The sequence below is a fragment of the Callionymus lyra genome, chromosome 13 (assembly GCF_982586985.1).
Source record: "Callionymus lyra chromosome 13, fCalLyr1.hap1.1, whole genome shotgun sequence".
Classification (NCBI taxonomy): domain Eukaryota; kingdom Metazoa; phylum Chordata; class Actinopteri; order Syngnathiformes; family Callionymidae; genus Callionymus; species Callionymus lyra.
The window spans coordinates 14,053,664-14,076,582 of NC_141830.1; the positions used below are offsets into that span (position 1 = coordinate 14,053,664).

General features: G+C 41.0%; 1 protein-coding gene across 3 annotated transcripts; it reads right to left on the bottom strand.

Annotated features, from left to right (window-relative positions):
• Positions 1-6: 6 nt before the first annotated feature.
• LOC148067478 (kinesin-like protein KIF13B) lies at positions 7-22,598 on the bottom strand. Of its 3 annotated transcripts, none has more exons than XM_087806269.1 (41): positions 22,460-22,598; positions 22,102-22,184; positions 20,906-20,999; positions 16,922-16,934; positions 16,782-16,842; positions 16,582-16,674; positions 16,195-16,375; positions 16,003-16,090; positions 15,801-15,935; positions 15,236-15,348; positions 14,469-14,580; positions 13,664-13,876; positions 13,480-13,590; positions 12,539-12,673; positions 12,349-12,479; positions 12,180-12,266; positions 11,927-12,117; positions 10,814-11,036; positions 10,586-10,748; positions 10,375-10,521; positions 10,155-10,304; positions 9,686-9,805; positions 9,345-9,518; positions 8,331-8,488; positions 8,141-8,273; positions 7,931-8,077; positions 7,825-7,854; positions 7,655-7,754; positions 6,604-6,730; positions 6,477-6,532; positions 6,296-6,414; positions 5,814-5,990; positions 5,469-5,561; positions 5,130-5,282; positions 4,984-5,061; positions 4,813-4,869; positions 3,631-3,721; positions 3,455-3,561; positions 1,662-1,730; positions 726-1,590; positions 7-661 (listed from the first exon to the last, which is right to left on the bottom strand). In XM_087806269.1, the coding sequence occupies exons 2-41, from the start codon at positions 22,169-22,171 to the stop codon at positions 405-407; spliced, it is 5,622 nt and encodes a 1,873-aa protein (XP_087662395.1). In that variant the 5' UTR covers positions 22,172-22,184; positions 22,460-22,598; the 3' UTR covers positions 7-404. The 3 variants fall into 3 exon arrangements, with proteins under 3 accessions (XP_087662395.1, XP_087662396.1, XP_087662397.1); XM_087806270.1 differs by having other exon boundaries at positions 22,102-22,179; positions 22,460-22,584; XM_087806271.1 differs by lacking the exon at positions 4,813-4,869.
• Positions 22,599-22,919: the final 321 nt, after the last annotated feature.

Below are 22,919 nucleotides of genomic sequence, written 5' to 3' on the forward strand. Positions count from 1 at the left end.
CGGTACTTTAATAACAAATGATCTTTTAATAAATACGTCACAGTGATAAAAACAAACATCCCTCGCTACGGTTCATAAAAATACAGTCATTTAAAAGTTTGTCCAACAAATGCTCACGTTTGTCTCAAAAGATCTTTTAAAAAAAAAAAAAAACAGTTTTAAAGGCTTTTAGTTGTGGCTTCAAGGCGACTTGTGTGTTTTGGCGTCGATTTAACCGCGAACAGACGCTCGTGTAGCTTAAGAATGAAATGTAAACAAAATATTTGAATAAAACATCGTGAAACTGTCCCTCACCTCAAAATAGTTTTAAGAAACAAAAGCAGGAGAAGTCGAACGAGGAACTTCCTCAGTCACTCGAGTCGTTTTTAACTGAAACTATTGAATCTGGTTATACTTTAACATGTTCAAGAGTTCCAGGATTTGCGGTTCTCGCCTTTGCTCCTGCCTGTAGGTGGCGCTGCGCCCTCACCTTTAGCCAGGGCCGTGAGCGCGGCCAGGTTCGGGGAGGACCCGGAGAGGTTGGCGCTGCGGCGTTTGTTCTGCTGGCTCTGACGGCGGCGCTTGGCTCCGGCCCGGCTCACCCGGTTGGGCCGGACCAGAACCCCGTAGCCCGGGTTGCAGTGGAAGTACTGTTTCCCGCCCACGGAGCCGTCGTTCTTCCCTGGACCAACGAGACACGACATGTTAAGTTTAAACCTGGACGATCGGAGCTTCTCATCTCTCACCTGATGGCACCTCCAGCTCCACGCCCACCCAGGTGCCCTCGGCGAAATCCGTGGGTCCCACGAAGCGCACGGTTCCGCTCTTGTTGGCCCCCAGAGTCACAGACTCTCCCTCCTTCAACCAGTCGGGGCAGACGCTCGCGGCGGCGTCTCCTTCCTCGGAGTCCGAGATGATTTCCAGGGTCTCCGCGGGGACGGTCAGCAGAGGTTCGGTGACGCCCGGCTCCTCCTTCTCCCCGATGATACGCTGGAACGACTTGAGGTCCGACGACTGGACCTTCTGGATCTTGAAGGGGTTGACGACTGCGGGGGCTTTGGCTGAGACCTCCACGGTTGGTCGGACCTCGTCAGGGGGAGGAAGGACAGTGACAGTGTCTTCTGGAAAATGTTCCTTTGGGTCTTGTGACTGAGCAGGAGGTGGATCTTCTGAAGTGGTTTGATCCGCAGCAGGTTCTGTCACTTCAACTGCGTCTTCCTCCTTCACATGAACATCTGTCAACGTTTCTTCTGGACCTTCTGACTCCTGGAGTTCTGGCTCCAGCTTCTGTTGCATCACGTCTCCCGCCTCCTCGATGACCTGCAGAGGAGGATTAGAACCGTCTCCTCTGGTAGAATCCAACAGAGCCACAGATGAAGTTCCCTCGGTCGTGTCCTCCAGACCGTCGGTCCTGAGGCTGCAGGTCGGAGGAAGGTCCCAGCTCAGCGTGTAGACGTCGGACAGCGTCGCCGTGGATACGCTGGTGGACATGTACCCGCTGGAGGCTTCGCTCACGGGGCTGCAGTCCTCGGTCTCTCGGATGATGGGGGGCGGCAGGGGCACGGTCCGGTCCGCGGGCGCCTCTGGGAAGAACACCTCCTCGTGGAGAACCTGTCGGGGTCACGAAAGGTCGAAAGGTGAGGAGCGAAGGGTTCCATGTGTCGTTTGTGGTGAACTCTGACCTGCTGCTCGGACTGTTTGCTCAGACCTTCCACCAGACTGGCCGACTGCACCACGATGCGCGGCAGAGCCTGAGACCAACAAACAGTTTAACTATTGATAGATGACTCAACTTTATTTATAAAGCACTTTTTAAAACAACAACTGTCGATACAAAGTGCTTTACAGTGACATAAAGGTGTTAAGAAAACACAGTTAAAACGCACAAAGATAAAACAATATCAAATAAAACAAGTGAAAAGCACTAAAAACAGCTCAGAGTCTCATGCTGTGTTGAAAGGCAGAGAATAAAAGTGTGTTTTTAAGACGAGATTTAAAAATAGACAGTGAAGGATTCCCTGACACTCATGGGGAGCTTGTTCCAGAGACGCAGCTCCGAGAGGTAAGACGGGGCCATTTAAAGATTTAAGAACAAATAAAATAATCTTTAAATGACTCTAAAGTGCACAGTCATCGTTTCATCCCAGTCACTCCACCTCAACCTGCATCATTGCTTTAGATCGAATGTCACTGTAATACAAACTCACACCACATAAACACAAGTGCTTACAGCCCCTTAAACACTGACTCAAAATACTCTTAATACAGAAACATACACACTTAAAACCCCAAACTACACAGAAAAAAAAATGCACGCCACCCCAACACTGAAACACAAGCAGACAACCCCATAACACTGCGTCCAAAACCATTTATAAACGCACACAAATCACAAACTATAATATGTTTGTGTGAAATAGACACTCACACACACACATGCTACCTCAATAAATGATAAAATACACTCACACACACACCCTCACTACATGATCAAACACACCCACTCGTTACCTCAATACAGTACATGATCAAATACACACACACACGCACCTTACCAACAAAGAAAAAGAAACACAAAACCACCCAAGCACATAAACACACACAAACGCACACCTTACCAACTCATATGGGTATAAATAAAACACATCAAGCTGCCAACACACAATTCAAAGACACACACAAACCACCATGACACAGAAAAAGAAACACACAAACCTCCCCAACACTAAAATGTCCATTACAGATGAAGAATATTGAAGAATATTTAGGCAAAGAGCAATTCAACTAAAAAAGAAATAACAGGATTTAACCATTTAAAAACATTTGGCTTGAGACTTTAGAAACACATAGACTGAGAAGGACTGAAGTATTATTAAAAGTACATAAAGTCAAAAGTTCCTCCTCCATACGTGAGGAACATTGACGCGCAACAAAGAACCAGAAGAGAATTAAATCAATCAGAGGAACTGCTGCAACAAATCAGCATAATTGTGTGTATGATTATAATTACCAGCATTTATCCTCATTCGCGCTCCTGGTACAAACGTCAACACCTTAATGATCCATTAGCTGATTAAATATTCTCAGATTTACTTCTTCAATCACACGCGTCCGTGATGAAGGATTCAGACGCGGCAGCTGCAAACTTAGAGTAGATAACGTGAAGCTGAAGACGACGCGTGAACTTAAGGTTTGATTGACATTCAGTTTCTCTCACGTCAAGAATGGAAGTAAAAACAAAATACAGAAAACAATTAAAAATATAGGAAGAAGAAAAGAAGCGATTATAAAGACGACAAGAGGAGACGGAAAGAAAGAAAAAACGGAACAAGCACAAAGAAACTTGTTTTATTAAGAAAAAAAACGATCAACATCAGGCCTGATCCGTCCGTTATCAACTCCTGAGCTGACCTCATTCTTAAACAATTTTTTTATCTTTTCAAACCTTCAACTTGAGAACGACTCAGATCCTCACCTGCTGACTGGTGGTCGTGACGCCGACCGCCTCTCGTCCTCCAGGAAGCAGTGACCTCAGGAGTTTAGGAACGACCTTGGCGTCGAGAAGGTCGGATGCAGCAAAACCTGAACGGAGGAGAGGAAGAGTTGACGAGGAAAAGAGGAGGAACTCAATCGACGGAAGAAGCTTCAAACCTGCATCTGGGTTGAGGTTCTGGGATACGGAGGACGTGAGGGGGCGCCGTGGAGCAGACGTGACAGACAGGTCCTGGTGACTCTCCCAGCCCTAACACAACATGTGACACAGGAAGTACACGATTGAGATTCGAACACGAAAGCATCTTTCACGTTGTCATGGCTACAGTGTAACAATAGTGATTGTATTTGGCAAGAATCCGTCGATACGATCACGATGAAGGGACAACGATACGATATATTGCAATACTGTAGGAACATATTTTTTGTGGTACTGTCGAGTAATCGACTATGGTGTTGCACAACTTATAGACATAAAACTTGACGAGTTTGTAACTTGTTTCATTCGATTAGAAACCAATTTATGTACCAACATCATCTCTAAAAGCTGCTGCTGCTGCGGACGTAATGACTCCATCTAGCGGTCAGAAGTTTAATTGCAACACAAATGAAAAAAACGCAGTATTTGCATGCAAATATAAAAACAATTAATTTTATAAAAACTTTATTAAAATATTAACCGAAAAATGAACTATGATACAAATTGAATATTTTTTTCTCTTCTTAATTATGGATACAGTATCGTGAAAAGATAGAAAATAACAATATTTTCTCACACGCCTACAAGACAACATCCTGTCACTCTTGACGCCAACCGTGAAGTTGGTTTCATTCCTTTCTGTCGTCATACAATCTCTGAATCTAAATGCTGTCGATGCTCGACCGTTGACTGTCCGGACAAATTTAGGGCAAAAATGTTGCAGACATGGTCAGTAGATTGTCAAGCTCAGTCGTTGGTGAGACACTCATCGTGGCTCCTCAGTGCTAAGTTAAAATGGCAGGGCCGACTTTTTAGGATGCGTCCTGTTCTTGAAGGGTTATCATTATCAATCATAAATTGGTTAAGATTACAGTTGCACGTTCATTTAAGGATATTATTAATTATGAATAGTAGATTTATTGTTATTATCGTTTTCAATAGTATGTGGGAAAATACCACCTAAAAACAAAAAACATGCATTATATAGTTTATTTAAGAAACGTATTTAATTGATTGTTTTATTTTTAATTAACAATTTGACTTTGCATGTGTTAAGTTAAAAGTAATTGAAATAAACCGGTTCAGAGTCAGAGACAAACGTTAATCCTGTTCACTGCCCTGTTGAACTGACACTTTCTCACCTTGTAGTCATTGAGCCTACGACAGGACGAGTAGAGATCCAGGTTGCTGGTTGAAAGCTGGAGGGAGGTTAAACAGGGAGGCAGGGGGAGGAGGTTAGTGAGCTGGTTAGTAGCAGCGGGTCGTGTCATGTTAGTCGTTAGTTCCGTTGAACGTCACACACGCTCTCGTACCTTGTTGATGTTCGGGGAGCTGAGGCAGCGTCGTGGACTCTTCCCTCTCACGGCCAGCTGCTCCCTCACCGTCACCTCCTGCACCCACAATCATGTTGAGGCGCAGACAAAGACGCCGGGGAACCACGTGGACGACCAGCCCTGACCTGTCGGAGTCGGTCCAGAGAGAGGATGTTCTCCACGGCCAGGACGCTGCGCAGGTACTTCTCGATCGCCGCCTCGCTGTCGGCCGACTGCTCCGCGTCGGCGCTGGCCGCCAGCCGGGCCAACATCTCCCGGTCCTCTGGACCGTGGATGTCCTGCAGACACAGAGCGGGATTTAGACGATTGACAGAAACTTTATTTTCAACAGCTGCTTTAAAGAAATAGTCCTTCAAGATTCCAGATGCCTTTAATGTAAACTATAAAGTAGGATTTCAAATGGAGGAAATAATTCAACTCCTGACCAAACTACATGTGGATGACATGACCTCTCACATACTTACTCCGGGGATGTTGGAGACGATTTCAAAAGCGACACCACAGCCAGGAATGGTGCTGCGCTGGGACATTCTCTTCAGGAGGCTCTGGGCGAAACCCTGCACACAGATGAAAAGGAAAGGTTTATTATTCTAATTCTAAAATTAAAAAATAAAGGTTCTAAAGTCAATATTTTAAATTCTTGGCCTTTTAAATTACATTTTTAATATTGAAATTAAAAGGCTACACATAGTTTGATATTCTGATGAAGATAAATCTACACTGAATATTTTTTTAAGATTTGAAAAAAGTGTATTTATAAAAAGAGCTTATTTTTCAGTCAGTTACAACGACTTTTTGTTGTCGCTCACCTGTCGTCCGGTCAGATTCACGCAGACGCGTTTACGGAGAACGAGCTGCATGTGGGCCGGGTGGCTCAGCTGCACGACCACCCGCACGGTGAGGTAGACCCTCTGCTCCGCGGACGTGACCCGGCTGAGTTCAGGGCACTCGTGGACGGTCGAGTCCCAGGACGCCTCCACCTTTACCTGCGCCGCACACAAACGATGTCACAACTCTTAGTTATAAACATGTTTATGCAGACTCTTGATTTGCTGGTTTAAATTCTTAGCGTTTACTTCATATAGTTACTCAATAAATAAAGCTTGAGATTAGCAAATCAAATCTGGAAAAAAAACTAAAAGTCATTTTTATAAATAACAATTTACCAAAGCTTAAAATAATCAACAAGATTTTGCGTTTACTTAGAAAAAATTGATTTGAAACATGAGACTAACTCTATTTTTTCCCATGTTGTGTAGATTTAATGGTGAGGCTGCTGCGTCATGTTTACCTCTGGGTCGTAGTGTTTCACAATGTGAAGGTCAAAAAAATCATCTTCGTCTTCTCCGTTTAGGAAAGCATCGAGGCCCCCGGACAGTGGGGCCGAGAGGTTTGACTGGAAGTCATCAGCTGGAGGGGAAATAGATGAGAGGTTGATTTTTTTTGACTGATCGCAGCAAAGATTGACATACCACTGAGATCCAGGAAAAGAACTGGAATATGCGTCTCCATGCCAGCATCAGGGACTCTGAAGACGTACGAAACCGGCAGCACACGTTGGTAAATAATTCATTCATTTGTTCGCGTTGAAAGACGCACCTTTCCACAGGTGCTCCGGGGATGCCGCTGCCGGGAGACGGCACCAGTACAGCGTTTCGTTCCTCTGTGAGGGTCAGACGGCACTCCAGCAGCTGAGACTCCCTCTCGACGTCGTCTTCCGACTTATCTGGGAACACATGGAAATAAACACGGAGAAAAAGAGTTTCCTCTGCAAATGATGAAATAATCTTTCAATCATTTATGATACTAAATATTTTTTATTATAGTCTTTAGCATGGATAACTGTTGACAACAGCTACACCTAGTGGTACGTCAACATATTCCAACCGTCTAAATGACTGAATTGAACATTATAGAAGAAGGTACCACGAAAAACGTTTTCTAGTCTAATATTAAAAGAGTTCTGGTGACGTCTTTATATAATAAGGTAGTTACAGTCGTGCGTTATAGTGATTCGTCGTTTAATGAGTCTTGAAGATGTCGGAGTGACGAGTATCTGGGAGAATATTACGAGCACCGACACCAATTTTGTTCCCCCATTGTGAACGTTATCTTATTTTTGAAAAGGCGCGGCAGAAATGGAAGCAGCAGGACATTTGCTAAAAGTTCAGTATATTTGAAGATTATCACAAATATTGTAATTGTCAGATTGGGAGAAAAAAAACAAGGTTTTGAAGAGTTTCCATCATTATAACGCTTATTAATTATTGATGATAAACTATTATCATTTAATAAGATAAAAGAGTTGATTTTATTTATCACAAAGCCTCATATAATTTTTTTTTTTTTTTTAAACAAAACTTTCATCTCTTAAATACGTTTCAATTGTAATGTCAACTGTCTCCATCAAGTGGTTAAATTAATGAACAATTAATGAACTACATTTTGGACAAAATGGACAAAATGATCTTGAAACAAAGTTTTGGTCATTCAAGGACCTGAGAAAATAATCTGATGAACCACCACTAACACTTTTGCTCCCAATCAGAATCTTACTGAGCAGACCCTGAGAAAATGTTTTAACTTTAGGGGACACACATGGAGCGAAGATTTTTTTTGTTTTGTTTAGATACATAAAATGAAATTGTACTTGGTTTGGAAACAATCTTCTGCAGTTGTTGGTCCAGATACTCTTGTCTCTGAGTCAGCGTCAGCAACCATTGTTCCCTCATCCTCTCCAAGTCCTCCTCCTGTGAGTAAACATTGAATGTTGACGATTCATCCAAAAACATCAGTGTGTTTATAGAAGCAAGAGTTCACCTGGTAGCTGTCCATGTCCTCCCCGGCCCCCTTAAGTAAAGAACCAAACGTGCAAGTGTGAGTTTCACAGTGTGAGTGGTAAAGATGAGACACAGGTAAGAGTTACCCATTGAGGTTCCCTTCCTTTGATGACCCGTGGTTGTTGGACTTTGACGTCGCCGATGGACACGGAGAGGATGGAGACGGAGATCAGGGGCATCGTGCCCGAGTCTGGGACGGGACGCACCTCCACCTGAACCCGGCGCGACTGACCCTGGAAGCAGAAGGATCGGGTCAGACTGAGCTCTAGAATAAAAGAAGGATCAAGTCCCGCCACCTGTTTGAGCTGAAAGATCCCTCCAGTTCGGACGTCTTTTCCTGGAAGAACCTCGACGGCGGTGAAGTCTCCCGCCTCGTTCAGCTCCATCACCTGCACCCACAGCTCCAGGCGACGGGTCACCTCACTCCACCTGCACGTGGATCGTTGTGTCAACGAGCCTCCATGTCGCCTGAACACGTTCACTGACCTCTCTCTCAGAGAGCGAGTCTTGGCTTGAATGACTCCCAGGTCCCACAGCGCCAGGTTCCTGCGATGATTGGTCTTTTTGTGGCCGTACACTTCTATGGCCACGGCTCCTTCTGCCACAAACTCCCCAAATTCTTCTGAAACCAACACAGACAACTCCTGGAAGGAAGACAAAAATACAACAGATCAGTTATTATTTATTTGTAAGGAAACCTTGATGGAACTAATATGGAAAATAATCGAACTGCGATTATTTTTCTCAAATTTGCCATTATTTATGATATCTTTTCATGCATTTTCTTTTATACAATAAATAAAAACATGTTATGGTAATGCAAGTAAAGGAAAAAGGCAAATTAAGCTGACATTGAAATGGATACTAAGGTTTATTTAGTTACTGTTGTAAATAAACAATGTAAAACATGAAACATTCATTGCTAGTTACTTTCAAAACTCCTGAAGAACTGTGCTAAAAAGTGCAGTTTAATAAAAGTGCAAACACTGGTCATTTATGTCTGCCTTTTCTTCCAGTACATTTTTGCCCAGTTGTTCTTGTCATCTTTTGTTTGATTGTAATTCATACAGTTTGAATTGTGTGAGGCTCTCAAGTTATTAACTTGCACAAACAAAGGTCACAATTCAAATGTACAAACCTATGTCAGGATGTAAACAGTGTTTATAAAATAAAATTAAAAAAATCCATAAACTAATTTCTATTTTGCTCTCAAGTCATGTTTCTATTTAAATATTCATTTTCGGTCAAAAGTGGAGCATGACATGGATAAAGAAACAGATTTTCTTTCATTAAAGTCCTAAATCTGACCTTAAAAAAATCACTTCTGAATCAAGAGAGCACAAAACATGCCATTACATTTTTAAATAAACTTTTTAATATGAAAATTCTAAACCTTAAATCAACAAGGAAGGTTGAGTTGTGGCAAACTCTGATGAAGGTCACAATATTATGTTGATATAACACACATCCTGCTAAGATAACGCCCTTGTAAAAGCCCACCTTTGCGCTGTCAAACACAACTGTGCACTGAGGGTCTTTAGAGGCAGACGATGAATTGGACTCTTCCATCTCTGGGGCGATGAACACGACCTCCTCTTGACCCCAAAAGTGATACTGGCAGAATACAAAGTTGGACAGGTGGCGAGGCAGGCCGGTCGCCTGGAGGATTTTCACCTGAAGAACAGAATTAAAAAGAAAGATGTTGTTCTTTTATCTAATGATTTTAGAAAAAACGTTGTAGTTAAATAGAACCTACACAGATCCAGAAAGACCTGGACTTGATTTGTGTTTTAAAAGGATTTCATAAAAAGACTTAAATAATAGAATAAAAATGTCTTTACCACACAGTCCAGTTTTCGATCCTGAGATTCTCCTTCAGTGCCGTATAAATCCAACTGTTGGGAACTCTCTTCCTCTTTCTCGGTTCCTCGCCAAACCTCCACATGCAGCCGACCTGCGACCTATTTAACGTGTCAAACAAGATTGTTCTACCCGAGATATGACAAAAACATGTTTAACACTCAAGATAATTATCGTCTAGACCTAGCCTCCTTTATTTTTCTTGAATCATCCACTCAAGCTGATTCTCTCTTGATTTATTTCTTCTATTAAAGTCCCAATATGTAGGGTTTCTGGCTCCTCCAAGGTGACTGTAAGAAATTCCATTTCTATTACATGATTCACAACTGTTCAAAATGTAAAGCAATCATTTAGGAAACAAAAAAAAGAATAATGTATTATCAAAATAAGTTATGGGTTTTTGCACACTATTATCTAAAGTTAGCAAGTGAACGTCCTCTCCACTCATACCTCCCCCTTCTGGTTGATGATCGGCACAGCATACTGCAGCTTGACGTCGTTGAAGAGGCAGGCCAGGAAGACGTTGGCCACGCCGATCAAACTGTGGTTCTCCTGCTCGTCGAAGAAAGGGTCGGCACGTTTGAAGTAAGACCGCATCACCTGTTTGACACAATGAAACTCAATCTCACTTCTTTTATTCAATCCATTAGCACTCAACATCGATACTCACCGGATCATCTTCGTCGAAGCCCTTCCACTCCTGGTAAAGGTCTCGCATGTCCACCAGCCGGTTCTCCATCTTCTCCAGAGCCCAGATTTGCTTTCCTTTCCCTTTGCGACGGACCTGAATGGCCGGCTCGCTCAACACGGCGTCCCGCTGTCATGGCACAGTTATTCATCAGGATGACAGATACGGTTTCATTCAAGCCATCATTACCTACCTTTCTGTTGGCGTCCAGATTGGTTGCAGGAATCTGCAGAGTCACCAGGTACTCCGTCCTCTTGTTGAGCTCCTCCGCTATGAACTGAGCCTCTTGAGCCAAAAGGTTTGCTCGAACGATCTGCTCTCGGAGGCGACGCAGGCTGCGAGTCATCATGGCCTCCCTGCTCGCAAAGATGACCAGCGTTGACGTCCAATTAATAAAAGAACATCCCGTTTTTCCTCTCACCTGTCCTCGCTCCAGCGACGCATGCGTTTGTGCGACGCCCCGGTGGAGGCGAGGTCGGGGGTCAGCCCCGTGACCTCGAGAAGATTGGACCGTTTCTCCGGAGTGAGTCGTCGTCGCAGCTGCTGCAGCTCCTGCTCGTACATCTGCCTCTGACGCTCCAGGGCGCAGCGCTTCTCCTCTTCGTGCTGCCGCCCCAGGACCTGCAGCACGGACTGCAACGGGTCTAAAAATAGTGGAGGATCATGAGTGCTTCTCTGACACAAATAAGCATGGGATTAAAAAAAAAAAAGCCTAAAAAGAAAACATTTTGAAAGCTTTTGGAGTTAATGAATTCTGCTTCAAATCTTACATCGTAACAGTTCTGTAAAAAGTCATCATAGGCAGCCTATTCAAAACCATTGCAATGTGGTCATCTCTATCAAAGGTAACTAATATTTGTTCAGCCCTCGAATGTTAAAGAGCCATGAGAAAAAGTTTGAATAGTTTATGAGGTTTTTGACATGTTGATGCCAAAGTTCAAAAGTGCCCCTTTTAGATCATTAGAACCACAACCTGTCCACCATGAAGCAGAAGAACAATGTTGCATCAATACAACTTTCAGGAGTCCACCAATCACCTTTACTTACTTACAAACATTATGCCTGGTACTGGTCCGTCCGGCATTTATAACCAAAGCCACATCAAAAGAATAAATCATCCATCAATTTATTGTATTATTTAATGTTAATTTACTATGATTCAACTATGAGACATTTCATTTCTAAATTCATGAAATTGTATTCATTTCATTTTATGATGTATCCAAAGAAAATCATGCGTTTTTATACACCATCTTCAATACATTCTTTCTGGATCTGGTTCAAGTCTGCAAGTTCTTTTATTTGATTTCCTCAAAAGCGCCATTCGCTTGTGACCCTCATAACGTGAACTTCACTTAATACATATGGGTGTCATCGTCTCCCCTCGCCACAAGATGGCAGCATCTCGTGTTTCCCACTTATTCGTGGCTGTTTGTATCTCCTATCAGTCATGTGATTTTATTTTGCTGTATTTATCCACAAAACCTGGACAATCTATCTGTGCTAAAGAGGCAAAAATGTAAATCAGTCTCACCGTTGTTGCCCATGCCTTTCATCATCACCTCAGCTTGTGCAAACTCGTAGCCAAAACTCAATTCGCTGGACACGTCGCTCGCTCCATCGAAGTCCACCTCCAGACGATCGGTGCTTAGACTCGCCTTCATGGCGGAGCTGCCGTCCTCGTCCTCGCCCCCTGCGCGGAACATGTTCCGGGGCAGGTTGATCCTGTGCCAGTGAGAGATTTGTGAAGACAATTACTCAAAAGAAACCGTTATTGGTGTACGAACCTGAAAAAGTGGTTGTGGCCCCAGAGGATCCGGTCTCCGTGATGGAGCTGGACTGGAGCGACAACCACGGCACCGTTCACACACGTTCTTAAAGGACAGATTGAATAAGGAAACTTCAAAATGATTGTTCTAATGTTGATTAAAAAGCAAGACATGAATCTCTACGTACTTGGCGTTGCGATGGGGCGTGAGCATGACACCGTTGTTCTCGGTCAGGTCTATGATGCAATGTTCTGCTTGGATAGCCATACCACACAGCTGGATGTCTTGAGAGTCAGCAGAACCAACACGCGTGTGCTCCTACACACAGTAACCTCAGGTTATTGTCCTTCTAGGGCATGAATCGAAAAGGGTCGTACCTTCAGGTAATACACCAGCAGCTCGTTGAGGGCAGGGTCGGCGTTCAGGTTGACCAGGAAACATTTGTCGTTCAACACTCTGATGCCTGAAGACTGCAGGGAGATGCCTAAACTCTCCAGCTGCCGCTGACGCTCCTGCAGGAAAGAGAAAATCCTCTTGTATCAAGAAAGCTGAAGGAATAACACTTAATATTGTTCATATTAAAAAAATTGTTGTTGCTTGAAAAACTTTTGTTTTTTAAAAGACATTCCATAGAACAACTTATTATTCATGAAGTTTTCCACTGTCACAAATGAGAAAGCGGTTCATCAGAATACTACAAAATAAAAAGTGATTTTTGTTTTCAGAACTTTAACAGAAATGTACATAATTAAGAAAAAAAAAAGAAAAGTTTATTTCTTCAGTACGTTCACCGAAGCTGAGGAGTGGCTTTATATAATAACTTTATTATTAAGTGAAAGAGTCTTTATTTGTTCACAGTCCTCTGAGCAGAACATCATGAAAGCTAATGAGTGTCTGACATCTGACCTGACCTTATTTTGAAAATATGAAAGTTGAGGAGCTTACCCTTTATATTATAAAAGGAATTACCGTATTAGAAACTAGAAACTTGACATCGATAGTTTCCTAGATTCAGACCGTTACCTTTTCTAATAACTTTTATTTATATAGCGCCTCTTTTGGACTGCAAAACAGAAATATTAACATTTAAATTTTCTTATTTAGTTTTTCTTTTTCTTCAACATTGTCTGATTGTTGATATAAATCCACTGACAAAAATAAATACTAAAATGTATGGGGGGGGTTTCCCCACAATGGACTAATACGACAGATTTACCACATGACAATAAAAAGAAGAAATAAACAGAGTCACATAATATTAATATGCTAAAGCTAAATAAAGTTAGTTTTTCAATTAAAAAAAAAATTTGAGTCATACCTGTGCGATTGCCTCCGTCTTTCTAAGTTTATCCTCCCATGTGACCGTCATCTCCTGGATCAGTTTCTCAGACTCCTCCAGTCGGTCCTTCAGCTCAGGAGCCTTCATGGACTGAAGAGATCAAAGAGTCTAAATCTGTTTCTAGGTCTGTTTGTTTATCTGATCAACGCATCCTGAATCAAACCTCAGCCTCCGTCAGCTGCTCTCTCAGCTTCTCCACTTCCTCTCTCAGCTCTCGGATGATTCTGGCGTTGGGGTCTTCGTTGACCACAGCGTGGTTGATGATGCTTTTAGCTCTGTCTGCATAGCGCAGCGTGGACAGCGTCTCGTCGTAGTTGTCTGCTGCTGGGCTGATGGTGGCAACCATGGCTGTGCGACTGTTCCCTCCTAAACTGTCCTGCAGGTATGAAGTAGTTTAGCCTGGAGCTGCAAACATCAGCTCAAGATACATCACAAAAACATTGATTACAGTATAAAACGTTTCATGCCATGTCAATGCGAATAGAAAATGTTCTAGAAATGCATTTAAATTATATGATACAAAATATTAATTAAAAGTATTAGTAAATGACATTAAAGCGTTCATCATTCCTTATATTTCAGTCATTTTTACATGAACGGGAAAGGGAAATATATTCCCATCCAGACAGGCCTGTCCTGCAGGTATTAATTGCACCTTGTAACACTTGTTCTGGCTATTACAAATACACTGTTTCTTTAAGTGCCATCTCAGACATCTTATCTTAGATGTTTGGAAACAAATTATGTACATCTCAAAAAATAATGCTTATAAAATGACAAGAAAACATGGATATTTTGAAATAAACTTGTTTTTTAAGTCCCAATAGTGCAACCGATTTAAGAGCCTCATTTCATATTTCATTATATATTTTGAAAATAGGTGCATTCATAAGGCAACCCATCAGAAAACTCTGTGGCGAGTAGAAATGTGGAATGTCTGTGGACAATGTGCCATTGTCCTTCCCTACCTTGAGCAGCCAGGTGAGGACAGAGTCTCTGTAGGGAACAAACTTGCTCCTGTTCTTCCCGGCTCCCTGTTCAGCCAAGGCAGAGATGACCAAACCCAGAGTGCTGAGAGACCTGAGGATAGAGAGGTAGAAAAGAAAATAAGAAACTGAATAATTATTTTTCATTTTAAAGATACGTCTTTTAGATAAAATAATAAATTATAATTAATCTAGTCTGTAATCAGGAAACCTTGGATGAATTGGGTTTTTTTCAATGGTTTGTGTAAACTTTTCAACATGTATCACTGAAAAATACGTTTTTATAATAAACAAATGAGAAGAAAAAGGCATAGTGCTTATTTATTTGAGAGGCACAATGACCAATTGTTGAGTCGACCACCTGCCTGGAGCCTCGTTCTCTCAAGGTTTCTGCCGGTTGCATCAATTTTTTTCTGATTGTCAAATCTTCTGTCCTTAGTGGGATACTAGAACTAAATCTAAAGTTGTAAATGGGGATTAAAGGTGTATTTTACCTCCAAGATCTCCACTAAAATATTTAAAACTGTAACTACAGAAGCCAGACAATTCTGCGACGGAACAATTGAACCCCAAAGAGAAACGTCTGGAACAAAGTAAAGGTTGAGCACACCTCAATCAGACCATCTCTAGGCTGCTTGGCTTAGTCGCGCTTGTTACCCCGACGACAATTGTTACCGTTGCTGGACAATAAACTACAGTTTGGCAATAAAAAAAAACAGTGTCACCTCGGGTGAATTCAATTTACTTACTTATTTATGTTGCTGCCTTCTTTGAGTCTTTCTCCCGCCGCTCCAGTCTTGGCTGCTCGCTCACTGCCCGCCAGATCCACCAGACTCAGCTTGCTCACTTTCTCGCCACTTGTCTGGTTGACGAGAAAACTTTCTGTCATATCTGTATACTCAGACCAAAAGCAGAAGATACTTTATTGTGTGAAATAATATTGTTGCAGTTTAATGCAAATAAAAGATGATGTAGACTTATTTTGGATTTTGAAAACTTTAATTTAAATTTATAGAAAATATTAAGCTCTGGGAATTGAAGCCATTATTTCAGGAAGAAAATCTTTGTATTATACGTAAAAATACTTTAATTAGACCTTGGCTATATTTTTTGACAGCTGAATGATGCATGTTTATTTTTGTAAACACAAAAGGTAGTAGATGTTGTCAAATAATATTGTTCTGTGAGCATTCTGGGAAAAAAACATTTTCAGAAAAGAGTATTTACGATAATAAAGCAGTTGTACCAAAGCATTTTGCTCAAGTTTTGTTGGGCGCATAATTAATCGTTTATTTTACAGTATCCGTGTTTTACCCCAGACTGCAGGTCCGTAAGAGTGTGTGTGAGGATGACGTTGAAGACGGCGTGGGACCTGCTGCTCTCTTCGTTCATGTTCGTGGCCGCCACGGTACGAGATTTATTTCCCTCCGACATCAGAGACTCGATGTCCTACCAGAAAGAAAACAAACATGACCTTCCATCAAGGCAGTACCGAGGAGACCAACCAGACATTTACCTTATAGCAGGCCACAGCCAGGCGAGACAGTCCGTCCACATATGGTCCCAAAACATTGTGCTCTCTGACTCTCAGTGCCTGTCGACTTCTGGGAGCATCAATAAAATAATATTCATGAGCCACGTTATTTGGGAGAATCGCATCACGAAGCGCCAGATATTCTGACGTGGTCCAGGAAAAACTTTTTCTTACCCTTTGGGGTCCAGCAGGTCTCGGACCTTTTCGTTGTAGATTTCCATGTAGGAGACCTCCACGGTGAAGCTCTCTCCCTCTCTGGCCTCATGCACGATCCTGCTGAACAGCGAGCTACAGAGCCGTGGGATCAGACCCGGCTGCTCCGCCGAACCCATCATGGTGTAGGACTTTCCCGAGCCTGGCGACACATTTAAGACGGAAGATTACGTTCAAGGAGCTGATATAGAAATGTCCAGGTTAACGCGTTCACTGACAAGCTTGACAATTGAGTTGAACATTCTGCATGGTCTAAACCATAAAAACTAGTATTGAAATATGTTTGTAGAGGAAATAGTAGAGCCTCTTTTCTCTACAAACAAAATTATCTAATTGAAAATATGTTACCTGTCTGTCCATAAGCAAAGATGCAGGCATTGTAGCCCATGAAAGCATTGTCCAGCAAACTCTCCCCAAGACACTGAAACACAACTTCTTGATCTGCAGAGAAAGAGAATAAACACATGATCAAAAAGAATATCCATCTATATATGCACGTGTGAAGTCGACAAGATATAAACAGCGTGGAGTGATGTCTATGAACCAACCTGCAAACTTGTCTTTCTCGGTTTCATCTATGGACCAGAAACAGTGATCATAGGCAAACACCTGGAAGAACATAAAGCATTAATACTCTCTGTGGAAAATCTTTAAAATCAAAAGATCTGAACATCAGTGCGGCACAAACCTTGGGTTGATTCCTGGAGGCAGAGAAGAAGAAAAAAAAATTAAACATCAAGAACACTGAAGGAAGACATCACTCATTCATAACACCAGGATGTAAGTATTATTTGTACATGTACTTCAAACTAGGTTTGCTTGTGGTTGCCAAGTCTGTGATGCTAACAGAGACGGAGATTGAAGTTACTGAATGTCAGCTAGCTCTGATAACGTTTGAGTACATGTGACAAAGGAAGCGTGCCAGTGCAGTGGTGTCACCAGACAGATTTGGATTGAGGAAATCAGACACCATTTTCCTGACTTTCCTTTTAAGAGCATTCAATGCAACAAGATCAACTTGTAACTTTTAACAGAGAAATTGATTATTGCAGCAGGACGGTGCTCTGTAAGGTTCTGATTGAAATACATGGTTAGTTTTGTATGAGAAAACGGGCAGTGACTCTTGACCCCCTTACAGATACAGTCTGGTTTTAGATAAATCTGTGGCTCACTCGAGCTGCACCGCTGTATATGTATTTCTGGAAGCCAGGGAGGTCGTCTCCGGGTCACCTTGACCCTGATATAACATAAGGGTTATAGAAACTTGTTCGTCTTATACAATAACATTATTGAGATGCAATCAATCGACAGTGGTTTAGCCATTTTAAACCCTAAATTCAATTTATTGGACTATTTTTTTGTACATTTAATTGACAAAGAAGATTGATAACATCATACAAACATTTGACTGTTTTTCTTTCTACAACAAAAAAGGAAGCGTCTACATATGGTTTAATGTAATGACAAATAAATAAATAAAAAGCATGTAAAAGAAAAAAAAATCATTTTTTAATGCATTACTTTTCAGGGATAAGCCCTTATGACTTGATATGTATCAAGTCAGGTTAATTCTAGTCAAAAAGTAAAAATGCTCAGAAAGACATTTACCATCAGCATTCAGTCCTGTTCCATCAACTCATGCAATTATATCATGAATGATTACAGTAGAAAGGTGTGTACATTTAAACACCAGATTCAAGTCTTTAAAGATAGTTTACAGAGAGACAAACAGTAATTATTGAATTCCTTCTTAATTGATATTCTTGTCATAATTTAATTCAGGTTTCTTTCCATGTGATAAGTTTTATGTTATCACCATTTTCAATTTTGTTTCTGAAATTCAAGTTGCGCTCCATGTTAATATAGTCATTTTGTAACACGCTCTTTATATGCTATGCATAAAAGCCAGTTATGTAAAAGTGGTAGCAGCTGTGAAGAGTAAAGATTTTCTCCTCTACATTTTTAGTCTTGACCTTTTACTTCCGTTGAACTAAAGCAACCACATAAGCAAGGCAGTCAGCAAGGTTTGGTTAATGTTTGCGAGACCAAATACACAGCTTTAAATTAATGTTTCATTTCTGCTCTTTTGCAGTCAAGCATTGATTCTCTGTTCTAGTAAATGCTAATTGAATGACCTTCTATGTGAGCCACCCTGATGCAAAACTATCAGGCAGATGCATCAGATGGTAGTAAATAAGCCGGCGAATGAAGTCTTGACCACACACCAGGGGGGGGTGTAATCAAACAAGGCCTCCTTATGTGGGACCATGAAAGAGCAACACTAAGTCCTCTCCTGGGCAGCCAAGGACATTCCAAAGATAACTGGCAGGAGTCACAGCTCCAAGCAGTCACTAATGGAGCCGTGGGAGGGCAAAAAAAAAACAAGAACAATACACTTCAGGTAGTGATGAACAGATATGAAAGGGAGACACGTGGACATGGGGTCTCTTCGAACAGTATCTCCACAACTCCCCAGATTATGTGCGGTAACAAAAAAAAATGTGAGCAGCCAAATGACATTTTATCTTTTAATTTCAAAAGCTTCTTCAGCAGGCTTCACTAAAGTCTACATTCTTTTGGAAGGCTGACATTCTCTCAACTATAAAAATGCTGTCACATATTAACAAAAGTTAAAGCTCGAGAGTCGCCAGAGAGCCGACTAAGCAAGATCTGTTAAATTGGCAGTAAGGTGACCGTTACAACACAAGAGGGTTTTGTGGCTTGGATTATAGTCACAGAAAATTTAAAAAAAATAATCAGGAAACAAACAAAGCTTAATTTCTGAAATGAATGCTTCATGAAGCTACTCGGCCACTTCCTGTCACTGGTGGCCACCTGGATGGTGGACTCAAAATCAAACTGCACCAATGTTGACCTCTAAAGATGCGATTATTAAATACAAGGTTAGGGGACAGAGATGCACCTGTTAAATATACATTTTGTTTGTGTGATTGAGTTTGCCACCCAAGGTCTAGATGAACATGCATCCGTTAGTATAACAAGGAAGAAGATAAGGAACAACAATAATGAAGACGCCTTCAATAAGAGTACATTTTGAGTCAAAGGAAGTAAGTAAGTAAGTAATTTTTTTTGTATAGTGCTTTTCCAGACCAGGGTCACAAAGCACTTAAACAATCAAAACAATATTCAATAAAGTATATACTTTAAAGGGCAAGATAAAACTGATAACACAACAGGAGTTCCAGAAAATCAAGCATCTTGATGGTTGAACAAGCTAGGAGATCAAGATTGACAATATCACAATAAGGCTTACATTTCCTGTCAAAGATGGTTTAGTAAATACAATTTATTTTTTGGCCTGCAACTTAAATTAGTTATTTTGGCACCAATGTACTTTATTGGTGCTAAACTGTTTTCGTTTGCTCCAAAGACTAGTTCAATGTAGGAATTATCGTCACAATCTAGCCTTCGATGTAGCCAATCAATACTGCAACAGTAAAATGACACGACTGGCATTTAAACACATGTAAAGTGCTAATACGATGGGGTGCTGCCTGGTGTTTGGCAAAAACATAACCCGTGTCTGAAAGCAAACAGCGCTGGCGTGCGACCACGTGGAGCTTGTAAAACCTGTTGAGTTGAGACATGCAGCGATGGAAGCGTGTCAGAGCACAGACGACTCGGAGAAACAAACATGACGACGTTACATACGATAAATAGGTAAATAAAAGAGTCGCTGTTTCAACGGAGACTGAGGTTGGTGGAGAAATGCCAATAGACTGAGTAATCTGAGCAAAGGGCAAAACACTGCAGGGGAAATCTACAGCCGTCAGCAGGAACGGTGCTTAAACCATGCGGCTAAATGTACATGAAAACAATCGATACAATGTTGAATGTGAAGGTAGAATTAAATCAATGGATTTAAAACTATATTGATTATTATTACGACTTCAATTAATAAAGTCAACCTAACTAACTATTACATAACTAGGTTGACACAAACTTTCCGAATGATGCATGCTTTACACCTACAGGAACAAACCCCTTGGCAGGACTGAGCTGGAACAGACACACCCTTTGTAAAGACAAGAATGATGCAGCAGGAAAAAATGTAATGGAGGTGGAAGACACACAGAGGGTATGTGCTCAGAAGAGTCAGCCAACGAGATGGGCTCGTTCTAGCAGAATTCACAGGTTTAGGAAATTTAAAAAAAAAGAGACAAAACATTTTTTTCTTCAGTCAAAAGTATGCAAAAAGTTTCCGCCAATATTTTTGCAACATTATTTTTCATTGGGTTGTAAAATAATGTTTACATTAAAAAAAAGTAAATACAATTTTCTGAAGATTAACTCTTCTTTACCATAACCACACCCATTCGCTGTGATTGGTTTACACAACGAGTCGAGGGACTCGTTGTGTAAATAAAGCGGGGTGTGATTAGAGCTGGCTGGAGGAGAAGTGGTCTTCGCTATCTTAACCCCTCGTACGCTGAGAATTCAGATGTGGGGGGGGACTTTATAAAGTTATAACTTCAAAACATCGTCATGATGCATCTTTGAGAGGAAGACTTTTTAGCAGATTTAGGAGTAAAATTCATTCACATTGATTCTCCTTTAAACTTAAATATTCATCACGATTCCATAAACTAATGTGAACAATGCATGTTTTATTCTATATCGTGCATTAAAGTATTCGAGGCGATCATCTTACCTTGGATCTCCTTTGCTCAAATTTGTGCTTGCAGGGTGTAAAACGGTCTGGTTCGCCTCCATCTCCACGACACATTTTGTTTTTAAATCCCTTTCTGGAAGCAATAAAAGAGAAGAAATGTATTTAAAATTACGGTTTCATGAACTTCTTCAGCACTGACATTTAATTTTATTCCGAGTACGTTAATAAGAGAAGAGAATATTCCAAAATAAAAGGAGCGTTTATTGAAAGGGTGTGTTAATGTAGTTAAGTAATCCCATGACCAGAATCAAAGCGACGTAACACGGTGAAGCAGGATATTCATAGCTATTCATCAAGCATGTATAAACATTACAAATGTTTAGGACTCCTCAAGGGAACAGTGAGGAAAGTCTAGTTTGTCTTCACTCTTATCTGGAAAGGTTTAAAGAATGTGAAAACGTTTCCCGTCACAACAGGAATTAGGTCACTGTATTGTAGTTAAAAAAAGTTTCTTTTTTTTTTAGTTTAGTTTTTTTTTACTCATAGAAACGATGTCACTATAAGAAAAATACAAAAGGAGTTGACGGAAACTAGTTCATAGCTACATCTTACAATGGAAAGTTAAAACTAGATTTCCCGTTTATGTAAAGGCAGCTCAACCACTGAAGGGTGCAATAGGCTGGAAGATAAATGCCAGACCAGTACAGTACTTTAAAAATATAAGACAAATTATTCAAATCTAGTTTGGGGCAGAAAATGGCAAACTCTCTACAATAAAATGGTTTTGTTTCAAAAAGAAGAAATTGAAGAGGAGACTTTAGTTATCAATAAATGGACAAAATAGTGAGCCGAAGACATTTTCTGCTGAATAACATATGATACACTTTTGTTTATATATATATAACATTTTAGGGATGGAGATTATGCAGAATAAGACATGAATCACGCCTCAAAAGGGAAAACCTCAGAATTATTTGTAAACACAACAAGCAAAAAAAAAAAAAATCAATATTAGATTATAAAAAATATGAATATACACTACATGATAAGGACCACAAATACATGTATGGCATGCTAACAATCCTCTGCAGAGCACAAGCATGAATGTCAATAGATGCGTGTGTGGTTTTGATAATGAATGACCATGACTTGTCAATTGTGTTGCGTTCACGGACACAGCATTGATCGACCCATAAACCCCGTGAGGGACTGTGTTTTTGGTGTTGAACACTCACCTCTTCTGTTCATGGGTCGCACACGAACGGCGACTTTGACGTTGGAGTCGTTGAGATTGTTGTCCTCCATGATGTCACCTGTCCTGTGGAAACAAAAATGACTGAAACCATTTCACTCCAGAGTCAACAATGTAACGCTGCTTTACTTTGAATACATTCACGTTGTACGCTTGTAAGTCGGGAGAGCGAAATAAAGAATTTAAAAACCCATAAAAGTGAGATCCCAACCGGGTCAGAATCGAAGTTGTTCCTGGATCTGACACCTTGAGGTGCACTCGGCTGCTAGCACAGGGCGCTACTGAGAACTGTATTCCAAACAAAAAAACACGTTTAATGACTAATGTAAAAGTAGAATTACCTGTTTTGAAGCGTGTAAAAAAAAGTCCCGAGTACTATATACAGGCTAACGTATACCTACGGCAGCCTGTGGATCATTTCGGAGGTCGTCCACCTGTTGTATTTCCTGAAACTTCCCGCAGAGATCAAGCCATGTCAGCTGCGGCTAAAAGGATTTACTCATGTAAGCTTCGGGCTTCTTCGGAAGCACTCGTGCTGATTTAACAAGTGGAACAACAGTGGCATCTAGTGGACAAAAAGTGAACTATAGATATTACGTACTTGACAGTTGTTTTAAACCGATTTTTTTTTTAAATAATGGATAAAAAGTTTTATATTAAATGCACAAAACTGCTTTTTAATACATAATTTGTTATCCGTGCGTTTTAAATGTTGGAAACATTGTGGTTCACATATTTCAGTTGTTTTTTTTAAGTGATGTATTTTTTTTATTCCTGCCATATCATAAAGTGTTGTTAACA